The sequence below is a fragment of the Mustela nigripes genome, chromosome 1 (genome assembly GCF_022355385.1).
Source record: "Mustela nigripes isolate SB6536 chromosome 1, MUSNIG.SB6536, whole genome shotgun sequence".
NCBI lineage: Eukaryota > Metazoa > Chordata > Mammalia > Carnivora > Mustelidae > Mustela > Mustela nigripes.
In genome coordinates, this window is record NC_081557.1 from 58081330 (window position 1) to 58097696 (window position 16367).

The 16367-nt window shown below is 38.1% G+C and overlaps 1 protein-coding gene across 4 annotated transcripts in view; it reads right to left on the reverse strand.

Annotated features, from left to right (window-relative positions):
• PRCP (prolylcarboxypeptidase) overlaps positions 1-16367 on the reverse strand; it is a 73900-nt gene that overhangs the window by 34315 nt on the left and 23218 nt on the right. For all 4 annotated transcript variants that reach the window (XM_059411842.1, XM_059411858.1, XM_059411865.1 and 1 more), the window contains exon 3: positions 945-1085. In XM_059411842.1, coding sequence (XP_059267825.1) covers positions 945-1085 — 141 coding nt within the window. The remainder of the gene's footprint in view (positions 1-944; positions 1086-16367) is intronic.

A 16367-nucleotide genomic window follows, 5' to 3' on the forward strand; every position in this document is an offset into this window, starting at 1 on the left:
TCGCCTGGGTGGCTCAGTGGATTAAGCCGCTGCCTTCGGCTCAGGTCATGATCTCGGTGTCCTAGGATCGAGCCCCGCATCGGGCTCTTTGCTCAGCGGGAGCCTGCTTCTCTCTCTCTCTCTCTGCCTGACTCTCTGCCTACTTGTGATCTCTCTCTCTGTCAAATAAATAAATAAAATCTTTTAAAAAAAATAAATAAATAAATTTTAAAAGATTTTATTTATTTATTTGACAGAGAGACAGCACAGGCAGGGGGAGCTGCAGGCAGAGGGAGAGTGAGAAGCAGGCTTCCAGATGAGCAAGGCGAACAATGTAGGGCTCAATCCCAGGACTCAAGGAATATGACCTGACCGAAGACAGATGCTTAACTGGGCCACCCAGATGCCTCTGCAATAACATTCTTATTCCCATGTCCCTTATATCCTTCCTTATTCACTCTAGAATCAAGACAAAAAAAAATTTTTTTTTTTTTTTAAAGATTTCACTTATTTGACAGACAGAGATCACAAGTAGGCAGAGAGGCAGGCAGAGAGAGAGGAAGAAGCAGGCTCTCCGCGGAGCAGACAGCCCGATGCGGGGCTCGATCCCAGGACACTGGGATCATGACCTGAGCCGAAGACAGAGGCTTTAACCCACTGAGCCACCCAGGCACCCCACAAGACAAAATTTTTTAAAAATGTACAATTCAACTATCCAAAAATATTTTCATGTATAATTCTTTAAGGCAGAACACACAGGCTTATTGGACATCTGTATTCAATCTTTTGTGATCTGCCCACTTGTATGCTTCTGCCATTTTTCTATTATTAATGAGTTTTATCTGTTATTTTCTAAAGAGCTTCACAATTAGCTACAATGATACTTGGTCATACATACAGCAAAACATATTTTTTTCCAGTTTGCCATAATAAAAGGCAAACTGAGCATAAGAATTTGCACATACCGTATTATTACAAAACCAGGTAATGTCCCCTTCATTACCAGTGTAGAAAAGTATTGATCCACCATTTTTCTTCCAGTACGCATCAGCTATTAGGTACCGCTGTTTAAAAGTTTTATCAGCACTAAATCCAAAATGATCAACCTAAGACAAAAACACAGTAGACAAATTTCAGAGGAGAGTAATTTAATGAGAACAAAAAAAGTAATTAAGTTTATTCTTCCATTAAGATCAACCTATGTTACAAAAATAACCACAAAACTTTTTTTTTTTAATTTCTTTTCAGTGGTCCAGAATTCATTGTGCACCACACCTACACAAAACTTTTTAAACTTCATTTGATTTTAGTCACAGTAGTAATACTGGCAGTTATTTTGAAATTACTTTCTTTATACTGTAAGATAAAAAAAATGTTAGGGGCACCTGGCTGGCTCATTTGGTAGAGCATGCAACTCTTGATCTCAGGGTCATGAGTTCATGCTCCATACTGGGTGTGAAACTTACTTAAAACAACAACAACAACAACAAAACCCAACAGGGGTTCCTGGATGTCTAGGCCAGTTAAGCATCTGCTTTCAGCTCAGGCCTCAGATAATGATCAGTCCTAGGACTGTGCCCTGTGTGGGCTCCTGGCTCAGCAGGGAGTCTCTTTCTTTTTTTTTTTTTTTTAGGGAGTCTCTTTCTCCCTCTCTCCCTCTCCTTCTACCCCTCTACCCCACTGTGTGCGCACCTCTCTCCCCCAAATAAATAAATAAAATCTTTAAAAAACAACAACAATAAAAAAGTGTTATCAGTACTCAAGATTTTCAGTGTAAGAGAAGAGATAACAATTATAAAGGAGGTATTTAAAAAACAGTAATTAAAACTGAACTGGAAACAGAGATTCGAATCCATTAACTTTTAAAATACATATATCCCTGGGGCGCCTGGGTGGCTCAGCGGGTTGAGCATCTATCTTCCACTCAGGTCGGGATTCCCAGCACCTGGGATGGCCCTGCTCAGTGGGGAGTCTGCTTATCCCATTCCCTCTGCCCCTCCCCCTGCTTATGTGACCATTCTCTCTGAAATAAATAAAATCTTTAAAAAAATACAGATATCCCTTACCATCTGTATTTTCATTAGCTGATTGAAACATTCAATTCACAAAAATCTACTAGTTCAGAAGGATATCAAAAAAGAAAAAACAAAATACTAGTCATTTGTCACCACTTAAGGTGCCTATTAAACCAACTTAGAAATTGGGAATACAAAAATAAAAAACTCAACATTTAACCTCCCTTTCCAGTGGAATTGTGTTTCAAAATATCAAATAGTCCCAGTTAATGAAAAAGAGCTGTGTTCAATTAAATGTCAGCTAAAGCAGAAGGAATGACAAAATTAGACAAATGAGTTTTGCAAACCCTTATGAAGTTACTGATTTGGGCAAAAATTACCACATGGTGTTAAAAACATTAGGAAAATGAATGACAGGGAAATGAAGATTTGTATTAGGACCAAAGTAACACCATGGAGAGTATCTTCTTGTCACATAACAAAATGTAATTTTACAATGGAAGGATCAGGCTGTCATCACCTCAATCTACTGATCAAAATTAGCATCACTACCAGCGGGCCAGGCATGGATTATGCACTTCCTCAGGTGGTACAAGAAAAGCAAATATCACCAAATTTCACCTATAATAAAATCATGCCAAAAATGTTCAACTTGTAACTTTTTCCAGCCTTCAGATCTGATTTCTTTTAGATCTAATTTCCTGTTTGTACAGAACAGGAAATACACAAGGTAGATGAACAAGATAAAGACACTCTGAGCAATCAGACAAATCCAAACATGGGATAAGACAACGGTAAGACAATGTAATGATAAATACTAAACTTTAAGGAACAAAATAACCAGATGCAATGCATGATTCCAGGTTGTATTCTGGTTCAAACAAATGATAATTTAGGGACAATTAGGTTAATGTGAATATGGACTAGGTATTAGACAATACTAATGACTCATTAATTTTGTTAGGAGTGATCATATTGAGGCTATGTAAGTAAACATTTTTGTTTTATACAGCTGTACGTTGAATGATTTAGAGATAGAATGTCATGCTATCTGCAATTTACCTGAAAGTATTTCAGCATAAAAAAGTAAGATGAATTTAAAGGAAGAAAATTTAATTTACACTGAAAGAGAAAAAACCACAGGACACTGAGACTTTGCAAAACTTACTATAAAACATGTCCAAATGATAAAAATGACAATAGTTTTAAGTTTAAAACAAACTTTACATTTTTGTGATTTTTTTTACCCTTCCCTTAATAAACTCACCATTTTAAATATAATTATCATATCCTACAACATGAAATATTCATGTGCAACTACCTAAATTTATAGTGTTATCCACAGTACAGAGTCCCACTGAGCCTCTAGGATCATGGGGCTGCATTTCCCCAGTACTATGGAGACAGAAGTGAAACTGCTGCATTTGGTCTGGTGTAGACCAGTACCTCAGTGCTGCTCCAGTGCTGCTTCAGACTGTCTGGTTCAGACCTAAACCAAGCTCTGCAAGACTTACCTAGGTCCTTCTAAAACAGATGGGACTCCTCATACCCAGTTCCATCTATCCACACATATCTACTTCACAGTATTCCAGAGGTCCCAATCATGCAAGTTTCTCAAAACTGTACTAACTGTATACTTTCTGATGACCATGGTCATCATTACACATAGTCCTAAAATATAAGCTATTCTAATCCAAAATCTGCCTACCTCGAGAAAATAAAGTTTGTACAGAACAGGCATATGATAATGATGTCCATGTGCTAAAAAAATCCCTCCCATTTTATATGCTAGTTTAACATATATAACCAATCACTCATTCAATAAGCATCTATTGAATCGCCAAGCTCCTGTTCTGGGCCAAGATGTAAGCTTGGCCAGGCAATGGGATAAAGTGTTGGCTGAGCCATAACACCTACACTTAATTTAAATGAATTCAAGTATACCCATTCACCTAAAAAAAAATGGAGAGCAAGAGAGACAGTGGAGGGAAGACAAGTGATCCTACTTGCCTCCATTCATTAGTACAGCAGTCCTCCATTCGAAGTCCCTACAGTCAGAATCAGCATCACCTGAGAATCTCTTAAAAATGCAAATACTCCCGCCCTCTCAAATAAAAAAAAAAAAAAAAAAAAAGCAAATGCTCTGGCAGAATCCCAGACCTACTGAGTCCGAGAAACTGTGGAGAGTAGAATGCAGTAGTCTGTGATGCTGATGTACAGCTGAAGTTTTGAGTTAGCCTAAGCCTAAGCCCTCAAATAGAAGATGAATCTGCTATTCTTTCTTTTGATCTAGGTTTCAGAATACCTCTAATACTATAAGCATCAAACCATGGTGAATGAGAGTCTGGTGTTTAAAGATGTGTATTACCACCCAACATGGCCCCCAAATACAAGCCAGCCTCATCATTTGAAGCTGAACAGGAAAAATCATGATCTGTTTCACCAAAGAAGGAAAGACTAGCTGTGCTGGACTTACAGAAAGGAGGTACATGGCTCTCTAACAAGACACCTTACCGTGGGATTCTCAGAGATTATTCCACTGTAGTGGTTTTCACCTTACCTACTGACTTTAGAACCCAGGCTTCTTGTAAAATGCGACACTGCTGTACCCTTAAAAAGTAGCCCACCAAAAAAAATATTTCAATAATCCAGTTTAAAGGTTTCAAATTTGAAAACATGGGTATGTGTTTATATATAGGATGTTAAACATAAATGGTAAAAAAAATTCTTGTCAGAGGAAAAGCTTCCATCTAGAATTATAAGGGTCACCAAAACTTCAGAACAAGAGAAAGTCAAACTTCTTTGTGTGACCATTGTCTGGCCATGCCTGCTCCTAGTAATTTGGCCCTAATTGTTTGAATTGGGAAAAAAAAGGAACTCTGGTATGGTAGAAAGAAAGCAGGTTTGAGAGTTAATAGACCTGCACTTGAATCCCTATTGTGAGGCCTCAGGCAAGTCACTTCATCTCTCTGAGCCCAGTATCTTCCTATATAAAATAAGAGTAACACACAATTTAAAGGATTGCTGTGAGGATTAGAGAAAATGTACCTAAAGTGCTAGGTATAGCTTCTAATATACAGTAAGGACTCAATAAATGTTAGTTCTCCTCTCCACCCCATTTACAAATCACCCTAAGCTTAGAGTACCTAGATAGGGTAAATAAGGTGGAGGGAGATGATAAAGCTCTTTACAAAAGAAAAAAGAAGTTCATATAATCGTAAGAAGCGCCCCCAGAATGTCAAAATCTTCTTTTTTTTTTAAGTGTTTCACCTAAATATTAAATAGTTAGAAAACAGGCCATGAAATCTTCTTTGTAAAACATTAGTTTAGGGAATTTTCTTGGCTCCTTCCTATGATCAAGAACATCAACTTCAGGCTACATAACTGCAGATAGTTTCCAATACCTAACGGCTTCGCACACTAGGGGCAGTGTGCCCTCTGCCGTTGAGAACTGGGACCCACATACCACTTTCAGCTCTGTGTTCCTGAATAAAGAGATTTTATAAATCACAACAAAAAAAGGGACAAGGGCTGTATAAACCATTTGATCTGTGTCATTCAACTGAAGAAACTGCACTCAAGGACATCAAGTGACTTTGCCAAGGTCACAAGTTAGAGGAAGGGTGGAACTTGGAATTATTTTTGCAATTTGGTTTATTGAAATAACTAAAATAAATAATAGTGCTGTAGAAGCAATAAAACATGACCTCAAAAAAGAAACACACCTCTAGTCACATAAAGTAGTCCTTTCTAAAATGCAGTCCAAGAAATTTCAAGAAATACTCTCTCCTTCACCTTGTAGAGAAGAGATCTGTCAGAATGTGTAGGCAAAAAGGAACAAAGAGAACATCCTTTAAATAAAATATATTGCAGCAAAATTAATTATTTTAATTAACTTCAAAACTATTCAAGAATAAAGTTCATATCCAGAAAAGTCCATTAGAACATTACACTAACCTGTGTAACACGAACATGACACAGGGGAGAAGGGAATGCAAATAACACAGAGCATGAACTACACACCTGGCACCATGCTGGTGCCTTATAAAGATCATGTTCTCCCCGCAGTTACCCTCTGGGGCACTTTCATTACACTAGTTTTATAAAAAGATGCTGACACTTAGAAAGGTGGATAATTTGCCCAGGATGACATAACTAATAAATAAAAATCAAATGTAATTTTTTTTTAAGATTGTATCTATTAATTTGACAGAGAGAGAGGGAGAGCATAAACAGGGGAGCAGCAGGCAGAGTGAAAGAGAGAAGCAGGCTCCCCACAGAGCAGGGAGCCCAATGTGGGGCTCAGTCCCAGGGTCCTGGGATCATGACCTGAGCCAAAGGCAGAATTTAAACAACTGAGCCACCCAGGTGCCCCTCAAATATAATTTTTTTCACACGCTTTTATCCCCTACCCAATCCCACCTTCAACAAAATCCCCATTTTTCACTGTAATACAGTATTGCAGAGACAGCTGACTACCAACTTTAAACTTAAACAGGAAACACTAGAGCATCTTTCTCCCAACTTGTAAAACGAAGGACATACTCCCAGCCATTTACTAACAGTTAAATTGAAGAAAATGTGGAATATTGGTCTTTTCACTGGCCTAACTCAGTAACTGTTACTATACAACTATTTTTAACTCATTTAATTAGGCACTAATAAAAAAACAAAATAAAAAAAATCACACTCTTACTCAGGAGCTTTTCATTTTAGAAAACTCAGTATTACAGTTAGTTTAATTTACAAACCCAGATATATGATCATAGCTAACTGAAATTTTACTAGAGATAGGAAAAGTATACTCGGAGGTACACAGAAAAAGAAAAAAAAAGAGTTCCACCTCCAGTAAATCAAAGTACCTTGAAAGACGGCTCTCTGGTTCCCAATTCTAATTCAAAGATGCTAAAAAGAAGACAGACCCACTTTCTTCCACTTGATATGTATGTCCTGTATTGGAAGTGTGGCATTACATTTCATTAGAATTCCTAAATGGAGACACATTGTTTCTAGGCAAGGTTGATCTCCCCTGAAGGGGAGACACCCTCATGTTAGAAGGATACAAGTTTTCAAGGAAGGAATCAAAACCTGGAAGGAAGGTAAGGTTTAGGCAAACCATAGGTCTATAGCTGCAGAAGGGCGAGTATCTCTAAGTGGAGTCCTACTAAGTTAAGTTATCCCTCATAGAGGAATAGCCCAAAGCTAAAACAAGAAGGGAGAGTAAACCATATCTTATGAGTTGGTATTTCCTTGTGAAAATCCTGCTTAACTGTTCTGCATATGCTTGTCTGTATTATGAAAACAGGACTGGAGAGTAAATGTGATTTCAAGAATTAAAAGGGCAACAGTATCCCTCAAGGATAGTACGGTAGTGACAAAGGAAATGAACCAAATCCCACCAAGAAGAATATAAGTCTAAGAGACAGGATTGTCCTTCTCTTCCCACAGGGATGTTTTCTTCATTGCCAACCTTACCACATGTTGTTTCCATTTTAACAAGGAAAGGAGAAGTTTCCTCAGGTATACTCTTCAAATGAAAACCATCATTCTCTGTAGTATGACACTGTTTTGCACACACCCTTCTGTCCATATTAACCAGGAGAGAGAACTATATTCCCTCCTTCTATACTTTTTTGGTAACCTGCCCCTAATCTTAAAAAGGAGACTATTAGAAATAAATTATTTATTTGAAGAGAAAATGACAAAGGAAGGGGAGAAAATAAGTGATATGGGAGAGTCCATTGTAGAAAAAAGTTAGACTATCCAGCCTCCTATATTTATAAAATAATAGTTAGAAAGGCAAGAACACAATAGCTACCACAGCATACCTATATAAGATACTTTATAAATAATTATTAAATGGATGCAGTTCAATTCTAATCAGTGGTTCCTCACAATTTTATGTATGAACTTCTCTTATTATTAATGTTAGAGTTTACATACATATTCTATTTTAATAGTCCATGCTTGAAAAAATACACTAGAGAAGCTAATATAAACTTAATACCGGTATAAATGAGTACACAACAGCATCTAATTACATTTGAAAAAATAGTATATGCTTGTCAAGAATACGGACTACTCATGCACTCTCTCCAGGAACGGTGCAATGTTCAGTAACTCCCTTTTCCTTTGACTAAAGACCGTGGGCCCCTGACTCAAAATTACCAAAATTCTACACACACAAAATACCTCTGCTCTACTGCTAAAACAAACGTAAGGATATCCTGCCCTTGAAGCATCAAAAAATTACAGTAAATCAAGAAATAACATGTTTTGTCAAACAACACTGAAGTATTGCATCAGATGAAGGTTCTGGCATCATCTGCTGGCTTTCACAAAGCACCACATGATCAATAAATCACATGATCAACTCTCAATGGCTTTAGGAAGCTTTGCACCTCTAGAATTACCTGGCCACAGTTTAAATTCTCAAATTACAAAGTGCTGCAGGGATCACTAAATACATAAATTTTAAGAAATGTTATACCGTCAGAGGGCGCTGTTGTATAAGAAGGGGGAGAGGCCATTAAGTTTTAAATATTAGACTCCTAAAAATTTCAGATTCGATCTTAAGTCCAAACTCTTTTTCTTTTAAAGATTTTATTTTTTTTATTAGATTTATTTGACAGAGATCACAAGTGGGCAGAGAGGCAGGCAGAGAGAGAGAGAGAGAGTGAGCGAAGGAAGCAGGCTCCCTGCCAAACACAGAGCCCAACTCAGGGCTCCATCCTAAGACCCTGAGATCATGACCTGAGCCAAAGGCAGAGACTTTAACCCACTGAGCCACTCAGGGGCCCCTTAAGTCCAAACTCTTAAGGGGGAAAAAAAAAACCGAGATACAGAGATGCTAATTACTTTAAATCTCTCTTTAAAAAAAAAAAAAAAAGATATATTTGCATAATTGAAATATGGCATTCATCATTATTTTATGAGTTAAAAAATTTATGCTGTGCAGAACAGTGGTTACTCTTAAGAGCTATAAAGAATTTCTCAAACTCAACACTCAGAAAACTAATAACCCACTCGAAGAATGGGCAGAAGACATGAACAGACACTTCTCCAAAAAAAGATGTTAAGAATAGAGCTACCCTGCAACCCAAAACTGCACTATGTACCTACTCCAAAGATATAGACGTAGTGAAAAGAACGAGCATGAGCACCCCAATGTTCATAGCAGCAGTGTCAACAAGACCAAACTGTGGAAGGAACCGAGATGCTCTATGCCCTTCAACAGGTGAATGGATAAAGATGTGGTATATATATACAATGGGATATTATTCAGTCATCAGAAACCATGAATACCCACCATTTACATCAACATGGATGGAACTTGAGGGGTTTATGTTACGGGAAGTAAGTCAAGCAGAGAAAGATAATTATCAAATGTTTTCACTCATATGTGGAGCCTAAGCAATAGCACGGAGGACCACAGTGGAAGGGAAGGAGAGAAATCAGAGAGGGAGATGAACCATGAGAGGCTATGGACTCTGAGAAACAATCTGGGGATTTCAGAGGGGAGGAGGGGTCCCGGGAGGGGGTAACACGGTGGAGACTATTGAGGAGGGCACATGTTATGATGAGCACTGAGTGTTATACTTAACTAATGAATCACTTAACATTACATCAAAAACTAATTATATACTATAGAGTGACTAACTGAACATAATAAAAAAATAAAAAATAAAATAAAATAAAATTTGGTTGTTTAACCACCATAACATAGTATATATCCCTTACCAAAAAAATACTAAAAATGAAAGTAAAGAACTTAATTTTTTTTAAAAAATTGTCATTTGTTTTACCATTACAATATTTAACTACATATTTTAATATTTTTTCATTTTATATCATAAAAACTTTTGTTATTTTATGTGTTCCAAGACAAATAAAAATTAACTAGGAAAAAAAAAAGAATAGTGGTTACTCTTCTTAGGGGAAAAGGACCCTAAAAGATAATGAGAGGATTCTAGAAGTAGGACAGTGCATTTTTCTATATGTATAAGATAATCAACAAAATAGACTTATAAACCTTTAAATTTCCTTTAAGGTATATGTATTATTTTATGATGTATGTATATTTACATTTCTACTTCACTATAATCATATGTAAATTATGCTGCACTAAAATCACATCCATACTACATTTTTCCTTTATTTAAAAATGTGTATTGAAAAAAAATAAAGTAAAATAAAAATAAAAATATGTGTATTGAGTACTCATTAAATGACACACATTAAGGGAAGTAAGACAGAATTCCATCTCTCGAATTTAGCAAAAGTGGTGAACACAATAATAAACAATCACAGGATAGTATGGTTAAGTTCTACAAAGTGCTATGAGAGCTCAAAAGAGGAAATTACCATCCTGCCCGAGGCAATCCTGTAAGGCTTCACCAAGGAGGGAATATCTGAGCTGAACCCTAAGTAGTAACAATTTTTTTTTCAGGTACAAAAGAAACAGAAGAGCATTTCAAGCAAAGGGAGCAAGATAAAAGCTATGCAGAACAAGCATATTCAGGAACTACTGCTGTTTTTTGGCAGGAGGTATATGGTTTATGAGGGGAAGAAATAGGAGATAAGATGATATTCATCAGACTGCCTCCAGATGTAGATAAGGAAATCTATCAAGAGAAACCTAACTGAAATTTGAGCTTGCCTCTCTAAACCAACACTGAACGAAACTGGTTCACTACAAATAGAGTCTAATGAGGCAAAGACTTTTATCTGGTTTGCCCACTAAATCTCCAGTGACTAGTATAATGTCTGGTACATAATAGAAGATCAGTGAATATACAGAGAATGAATAATGGCATACATACATCCTAGCTCTGCTATTAGTATAAAATGAGACCCAACATTGTTTTCAGAGACCAGAATGATTCAAAATAATGAGAACGGAGGTCAAAGTGTCCAAGAGTAAGTTTATGCAGGTTCATTTATTGCATGGGTCTGTTACTGACTTTGGAAAAGGAGCACAAGACTGTAGTTTGCTGTGTCTTTTGCCCAGTGACAAATCACATGCCTAAGGGAAAAACCCAAGCGTAAAATCTAAAACCAACTTGTAATAGTTTAGGCTTATACAGGCTATTGAGGACACAGGAACTGCATGCCCTTTACTGGGAGCAGAAACAGGATGATAAATAACTGAAATTAATATAGACCAAAGGCCAGCATCTGTATGGAGCGGCAGTAGAAAAACTAATCAGCATTTTACTGAAGTATTAAATTAAAATACACTTGGCCTTTTGACAAGGTATAGTCACAGTTTTTAGGGCTGAAAAGGATCTAAAGGTGTAGATCTCAGCGAGTGCACAGTTTATCTAACCCGAATGACAGCTTCCTGTAAAATGTATATCATAAGGGTTCATTCAGCAGCATTCTGGTGTTTGGTAAACCTGAATATGCTATAAAATGTTGATTTGATCAGTGCAAGATACATTTTCTCAACAGAGTTTTATAAAGAAGGAAGAAACACGTAAGAGGTATCATGCCCACGAGCAAAAAGTGATTAGAGGGAATGACTGAAACTATAGGTAAGAGGCATTTTGTGAGGCAGGGGGGATTCTGAGGAGGCAAGACAGAATGGGGTCAACAGCAAAGACGGAGGGATTTAACTTGGACAGACAGAGGAATTTCTTCTCCACTGGGTAACAGATGGGTGCAGGAGTTACATTTCCAGGTGGAAAGGGAAGAAACTAAAGGGGTCCTAGCTAAAATGCCTCTTACATCACACCTTTACTTTTTTAACCAGTCAAGTAGGAGGCAGGGCTATTAGAAGAGCATAGTGTTCTAACAATTTGAAGACAGAAGTAAAAGTATGACGTGCAAGAAAGAACTGAATCTGCAGGCACAACAACCTGCCTAGTTATAGGTGGGCTTCAGCAGAGGTTCACATCTCAGGTGTCGGAATAGAGACATTTAACAGCTGGATAAAACTAGAATGTGAATTCCATAAACAGGCTGACAGAAGGACGAGGGTAAAGGGAACTGAGGGGTCATTCCTGATCTCCATGTAAGCATGAATACCTAGAACCATGAGGTCCTCTACACCACATACAAATGCTGCTAAAATCCACTTGCTGACTTGCAAGGGAATAGAAACTGTTGTATTTATTCCATTTTATAGAGTAAAAAAACCTTGACAGAACTCATATATACAATATGTAAGCATTTCAACAGTAATCTTATAAAAGTTACATAGTGCTGTATATTACCAAACAGAGCTTTACATGTTTATATTCTCTTGCTTTGTTAAATATAGTAAGATATATTACTAATATTTTTCTTCCTTTATACTCTATTGTTCTAAATGCTTCTGGACATGCAAAATACTCCTCTGGTAGCACTGTTATAATCGTATACCATGCCAGATCTTCTGAAAGATGGAGAAAGAATCTTGTACAGAATAAAAAGACAGAGATTCTACCCTTATGCCTAAAGAGTCGTATCTTTCCACAAACAGAATTATAACCCTGTGGTGTATGTAACACCACCCATTCTTCTCTACTTCCCCTTCTCTGAAGGGAAAGTCTTCCTGCAAAGGGTGTGAGGACTTTTCAGATCCTACTAACAGAGCAATACTGGTTCTTACCCATCTAACACCATTTCTGAAATGTTCATACTCCCTTTCATATGCTAGTTCAATTATGTTCCTCTCATGGATGGCATGCCCAGAATTGAGTGCAATGCATGCAAGGTGGTCTAATCAAGTAGCTTGCTCACCACTGGATAAAAGGAAGTAATTTATGAGTATGTTTACAAATACAGCTCCACTACTGCAGCCTACTTCAAGAGTTCAGGAAAGGAGGGGCGCCTGGGTGCCTCAGTGGTTAAGTGTCTGCCTTCGGCGCAGGTCATGATCTCAGGGTCCTGGGATCGAGCCCCGCATCGGGCTCCCTGCTCAGCGGGAGGCCTGCTGCTCCCCCTACTTGTGCGTGTGCTCTCTCTCTCTCTTTCTCGCTATCAAACAAATAAATAAAATCTTTAAAAAAAAGAGTTCAGGAAAGGTGTGTTGGGTTAAATAATGCCTTCCCCAACCCCTCAAAAATTCATATTCTTCCTGGAAACTCAGAATATGACTTTATTTGGAAATATGGTCACTGTAGATATAATTAAGTTGAGGTCATACTGGAGTAGGATGAGCCCTTAATCCAATATAAGTGGTGTCCTTATGAGAAGAGATAAAGAGACAGAGAGGAGAGGACCATGTAAAGACAACAGTAGGGTGCCTAATCAGTAGGTTAAGCATCTGCCTTCAGCTCACGTCATGATCCCATAGTCCCAGGACTGCATCCTACAATGGGCTCCTTGCTCAGCAGGGAGTGTGCTTCTCCCTCTGCCCTTCACCCCACTTGTGCTCTCTCTCAAATAAATAAATAAAATCTTTAAAAAAAAAAAAAAAGACACCAATGAATAAAACAAAGACAGCCATGTGACAACAGAAGAAGACATGGTCATGCAGCTATAAGCCAAGGAACACCAAAGACTTCCAGCAACCACCAGAAACTAGGAAAGGCATGGAACATATTCTCCTTTTGCACCCCCCAAACAAACCAATCCTGCCAAAATCTTGATTTTGAACTTCTGGGCTCCAGAATTGTGAGAAAATAAATTTCTGCCCCCCAGTTTGTAGTACTGTTACAACAGTCCTGAGAAACAAACGCAGAGGTACTCTTCATGAAGTGGCACTGGAAGCAAAGCCTAAAGCAGCCAGCCAGGGGAAAAATTCCAGAAAGAAATGGAAAATACAAAGGCCCAGAGATCAGAAAGAGTTTACCTTGTTAGAAACAGAAAGGAGACAAGAGTGTCTGGAGCATGGTGAAAAGAGGGGAAAACATTAGGGTAGGGAGTTTAAATTTAACATTAAGAAAATGAGAAGCCTTAAGAGTTTTAAGGCTTGTTCTGATCCAGGGGTGCCTGAGTGGCTTAGTTGGTTAAGCATCCAACTCTTGATTTCAGCTCAGGTCGTGATCTCAGGGTCACTGAGATTGAGCCCTACATCCCAAGATCATGAGATTGAGCCTTGCTTCAGGCTCATGATGAGCATGGGTCTCATACTGGGTATGGAGCCGGGGTAAGATTCTCTCTCTCCCTCTGCCCCTCCACCTCTCTCCCTTTCTCTTAAAACAAAACAAAACAAAACAAAACTTGTTCTTGTTCTGATCCATATTTTAAAGAGATCACTCTGGCTATTCTGTGGAAGGTTGTCTAGAGAAGGAAGGTGATAGTTTAAAAAGGGAGAAAGATTGAACAGAAGGTTACTGAAAGGTCCAGGTGAGAGATCATGGCAAGACTGATTAATAAGCTGTTTCAAACCATGTCACTTAAATTGCTATATATATAACACATATAACAATGTTCATTTTCCAAAACCATAATACATTTAGGGAAGATCAATCAAAAAGGGCCCAGTGTATAATATCAGCAGTACATGCACAACAGCAATGGGTAAAAGGAAGTCTTTTCTTTTTTTTTCCCCCTTTATTTCCAACAGTTTCTCTCTCTCTCTCTTTTTTTAAATTTTTTATTTGTATAGACATATATTTTTATCCCCAGGGGTACAGGTCTGTGAATTGCTAGGTTTACACACTTCACAGCACTCACCAAAGCACATACCTTTTCTTTTCTTATTTATTTATTTATTTATTTATTTGACAGAGAGAGAGATCACAAGTAGGCAGAGAGGCAGGCAGATAGAGAGGAGGAAGCAGGCTCCCTGCCGAGCAGAGAGCCCGATGTGGGGCTCCATCCCAGGATCCTGGGATCATGACCTGAGCCAAAGGCAGAGGCTTTAACCCACTGAGCCACCCAGGCGCCCCAAAACGAAATCTTTTTAACAACTGTAACCACCACTGCTGCTCTTCAACAACTGATTCTGCACCGACTCTGACTGTGGACATTCTAAATAGTAAGAATCCTACTAAACTGGTGTAGGAGTCCCAAGACCATCAGGCTCCTCCTAGCATTTAATCGAAGTTAATAAAGTAGATCCTATTTTCACCTTTTTCCTTCAAAAGCTGCTTTAAAAAATTGTACAAAGTGAGACTCCCAAGTTCTCAAAGTTATAGTATCTGTTCCCCTCTAATGAGACAAAAGACATAAGGGACCACAATCTTTACCTTGTTACTCCTGTTAAATTAACTACCTTTTTTTTTAAAGTGGTACCTATGAACAAGATACTACAACACAATGCTTAAATGCATCTCCTCCTCCCTCATGGAAACTCTTCTATGAATCACATTGTGAGGATCACTGCAACAAAAATCTACAGCGTTCTTTTCAGAGATTGCTTTAAAATGAATTATTTTGATTACATTGAATAATACAAGATTTTAAAAGGAGCATTTCAAAATACTAAACTTTACAAAATCCTCGCATGAAAATCACCCACAAAAGGAAGCAACTGAAGAAAAGTAGCTGCCTAAGCTTTTTCCTCCTGGGGAACTCCAAGGTCAAAATTTTCAGTCCTGATTTCACTATAAAATGGCCTCTAGAGACCTTTAATCATCAACTTAAAAATATACTGTATGGTCTACTCATTGTTTTCAACATTCATCCGGTCTGAGGGATAAGGACACTGTAAAAAAGATAAAGGAAAGGAAAAGGATATCCTCAGCTGAAACCAAAAAACTCAGAACAATGGCAACAAGTTCAAACACGACCAAGTCGCTTCTTTGATTACTTTCAGGTGCTTCTGCCTTTGTGTCACCATCTTGTATAGCAATTGCCCAGAGTTAATAGGATGTACAGAGAAGTGACAGTGAATGGTTATAGTCATCAATTCATTTAACAAGCATTTCTTGAGTGCCTACCACAGATAAGTGCTAGGGAGACAACAGAAGACAAGCTAGATATGTCAATGACCTCACAGTGCTTATAGTCTAATGAAGGAAACAGACAACAAACAAGCAAATACACAAATAAACACCTGGAAACCACAACTGAGCAGGTTTGATTCCAAAAGAGAATACAAAGGTTGATCTGATTTTAATACAGTGGTCAGAGAAGGGGTCTCAGAGCAGACAATAGTTAATTAAGCCTTTATTCTCCACAGCCTTCGGGGGAGCCTAGGTGGCTCAGTAGTTTAAGCTTCTGACTCCTGATTCTGCCTCAGGTCATGATCTCAGAGTCATGAGATCAAGTCCCATGTCAGGCTCCATGCTCAGCAGGAGTTTGCTTGAGATTCTCTGTCTCCCTCTGCCCCACCCCCTGCTTATGCTCTCTCTCTGAATTAATTAGTTAAATCTTTAAAAAAAAAATCTCCATAGCCCTCTATCACATATGTCACTGTGTGAAAAGGTCCATGGGATCTAGTCAATGTCATTTCCTACACTAAGCGGTCCTCGTCCTTCCTGCCTTGTGTTTCCACAG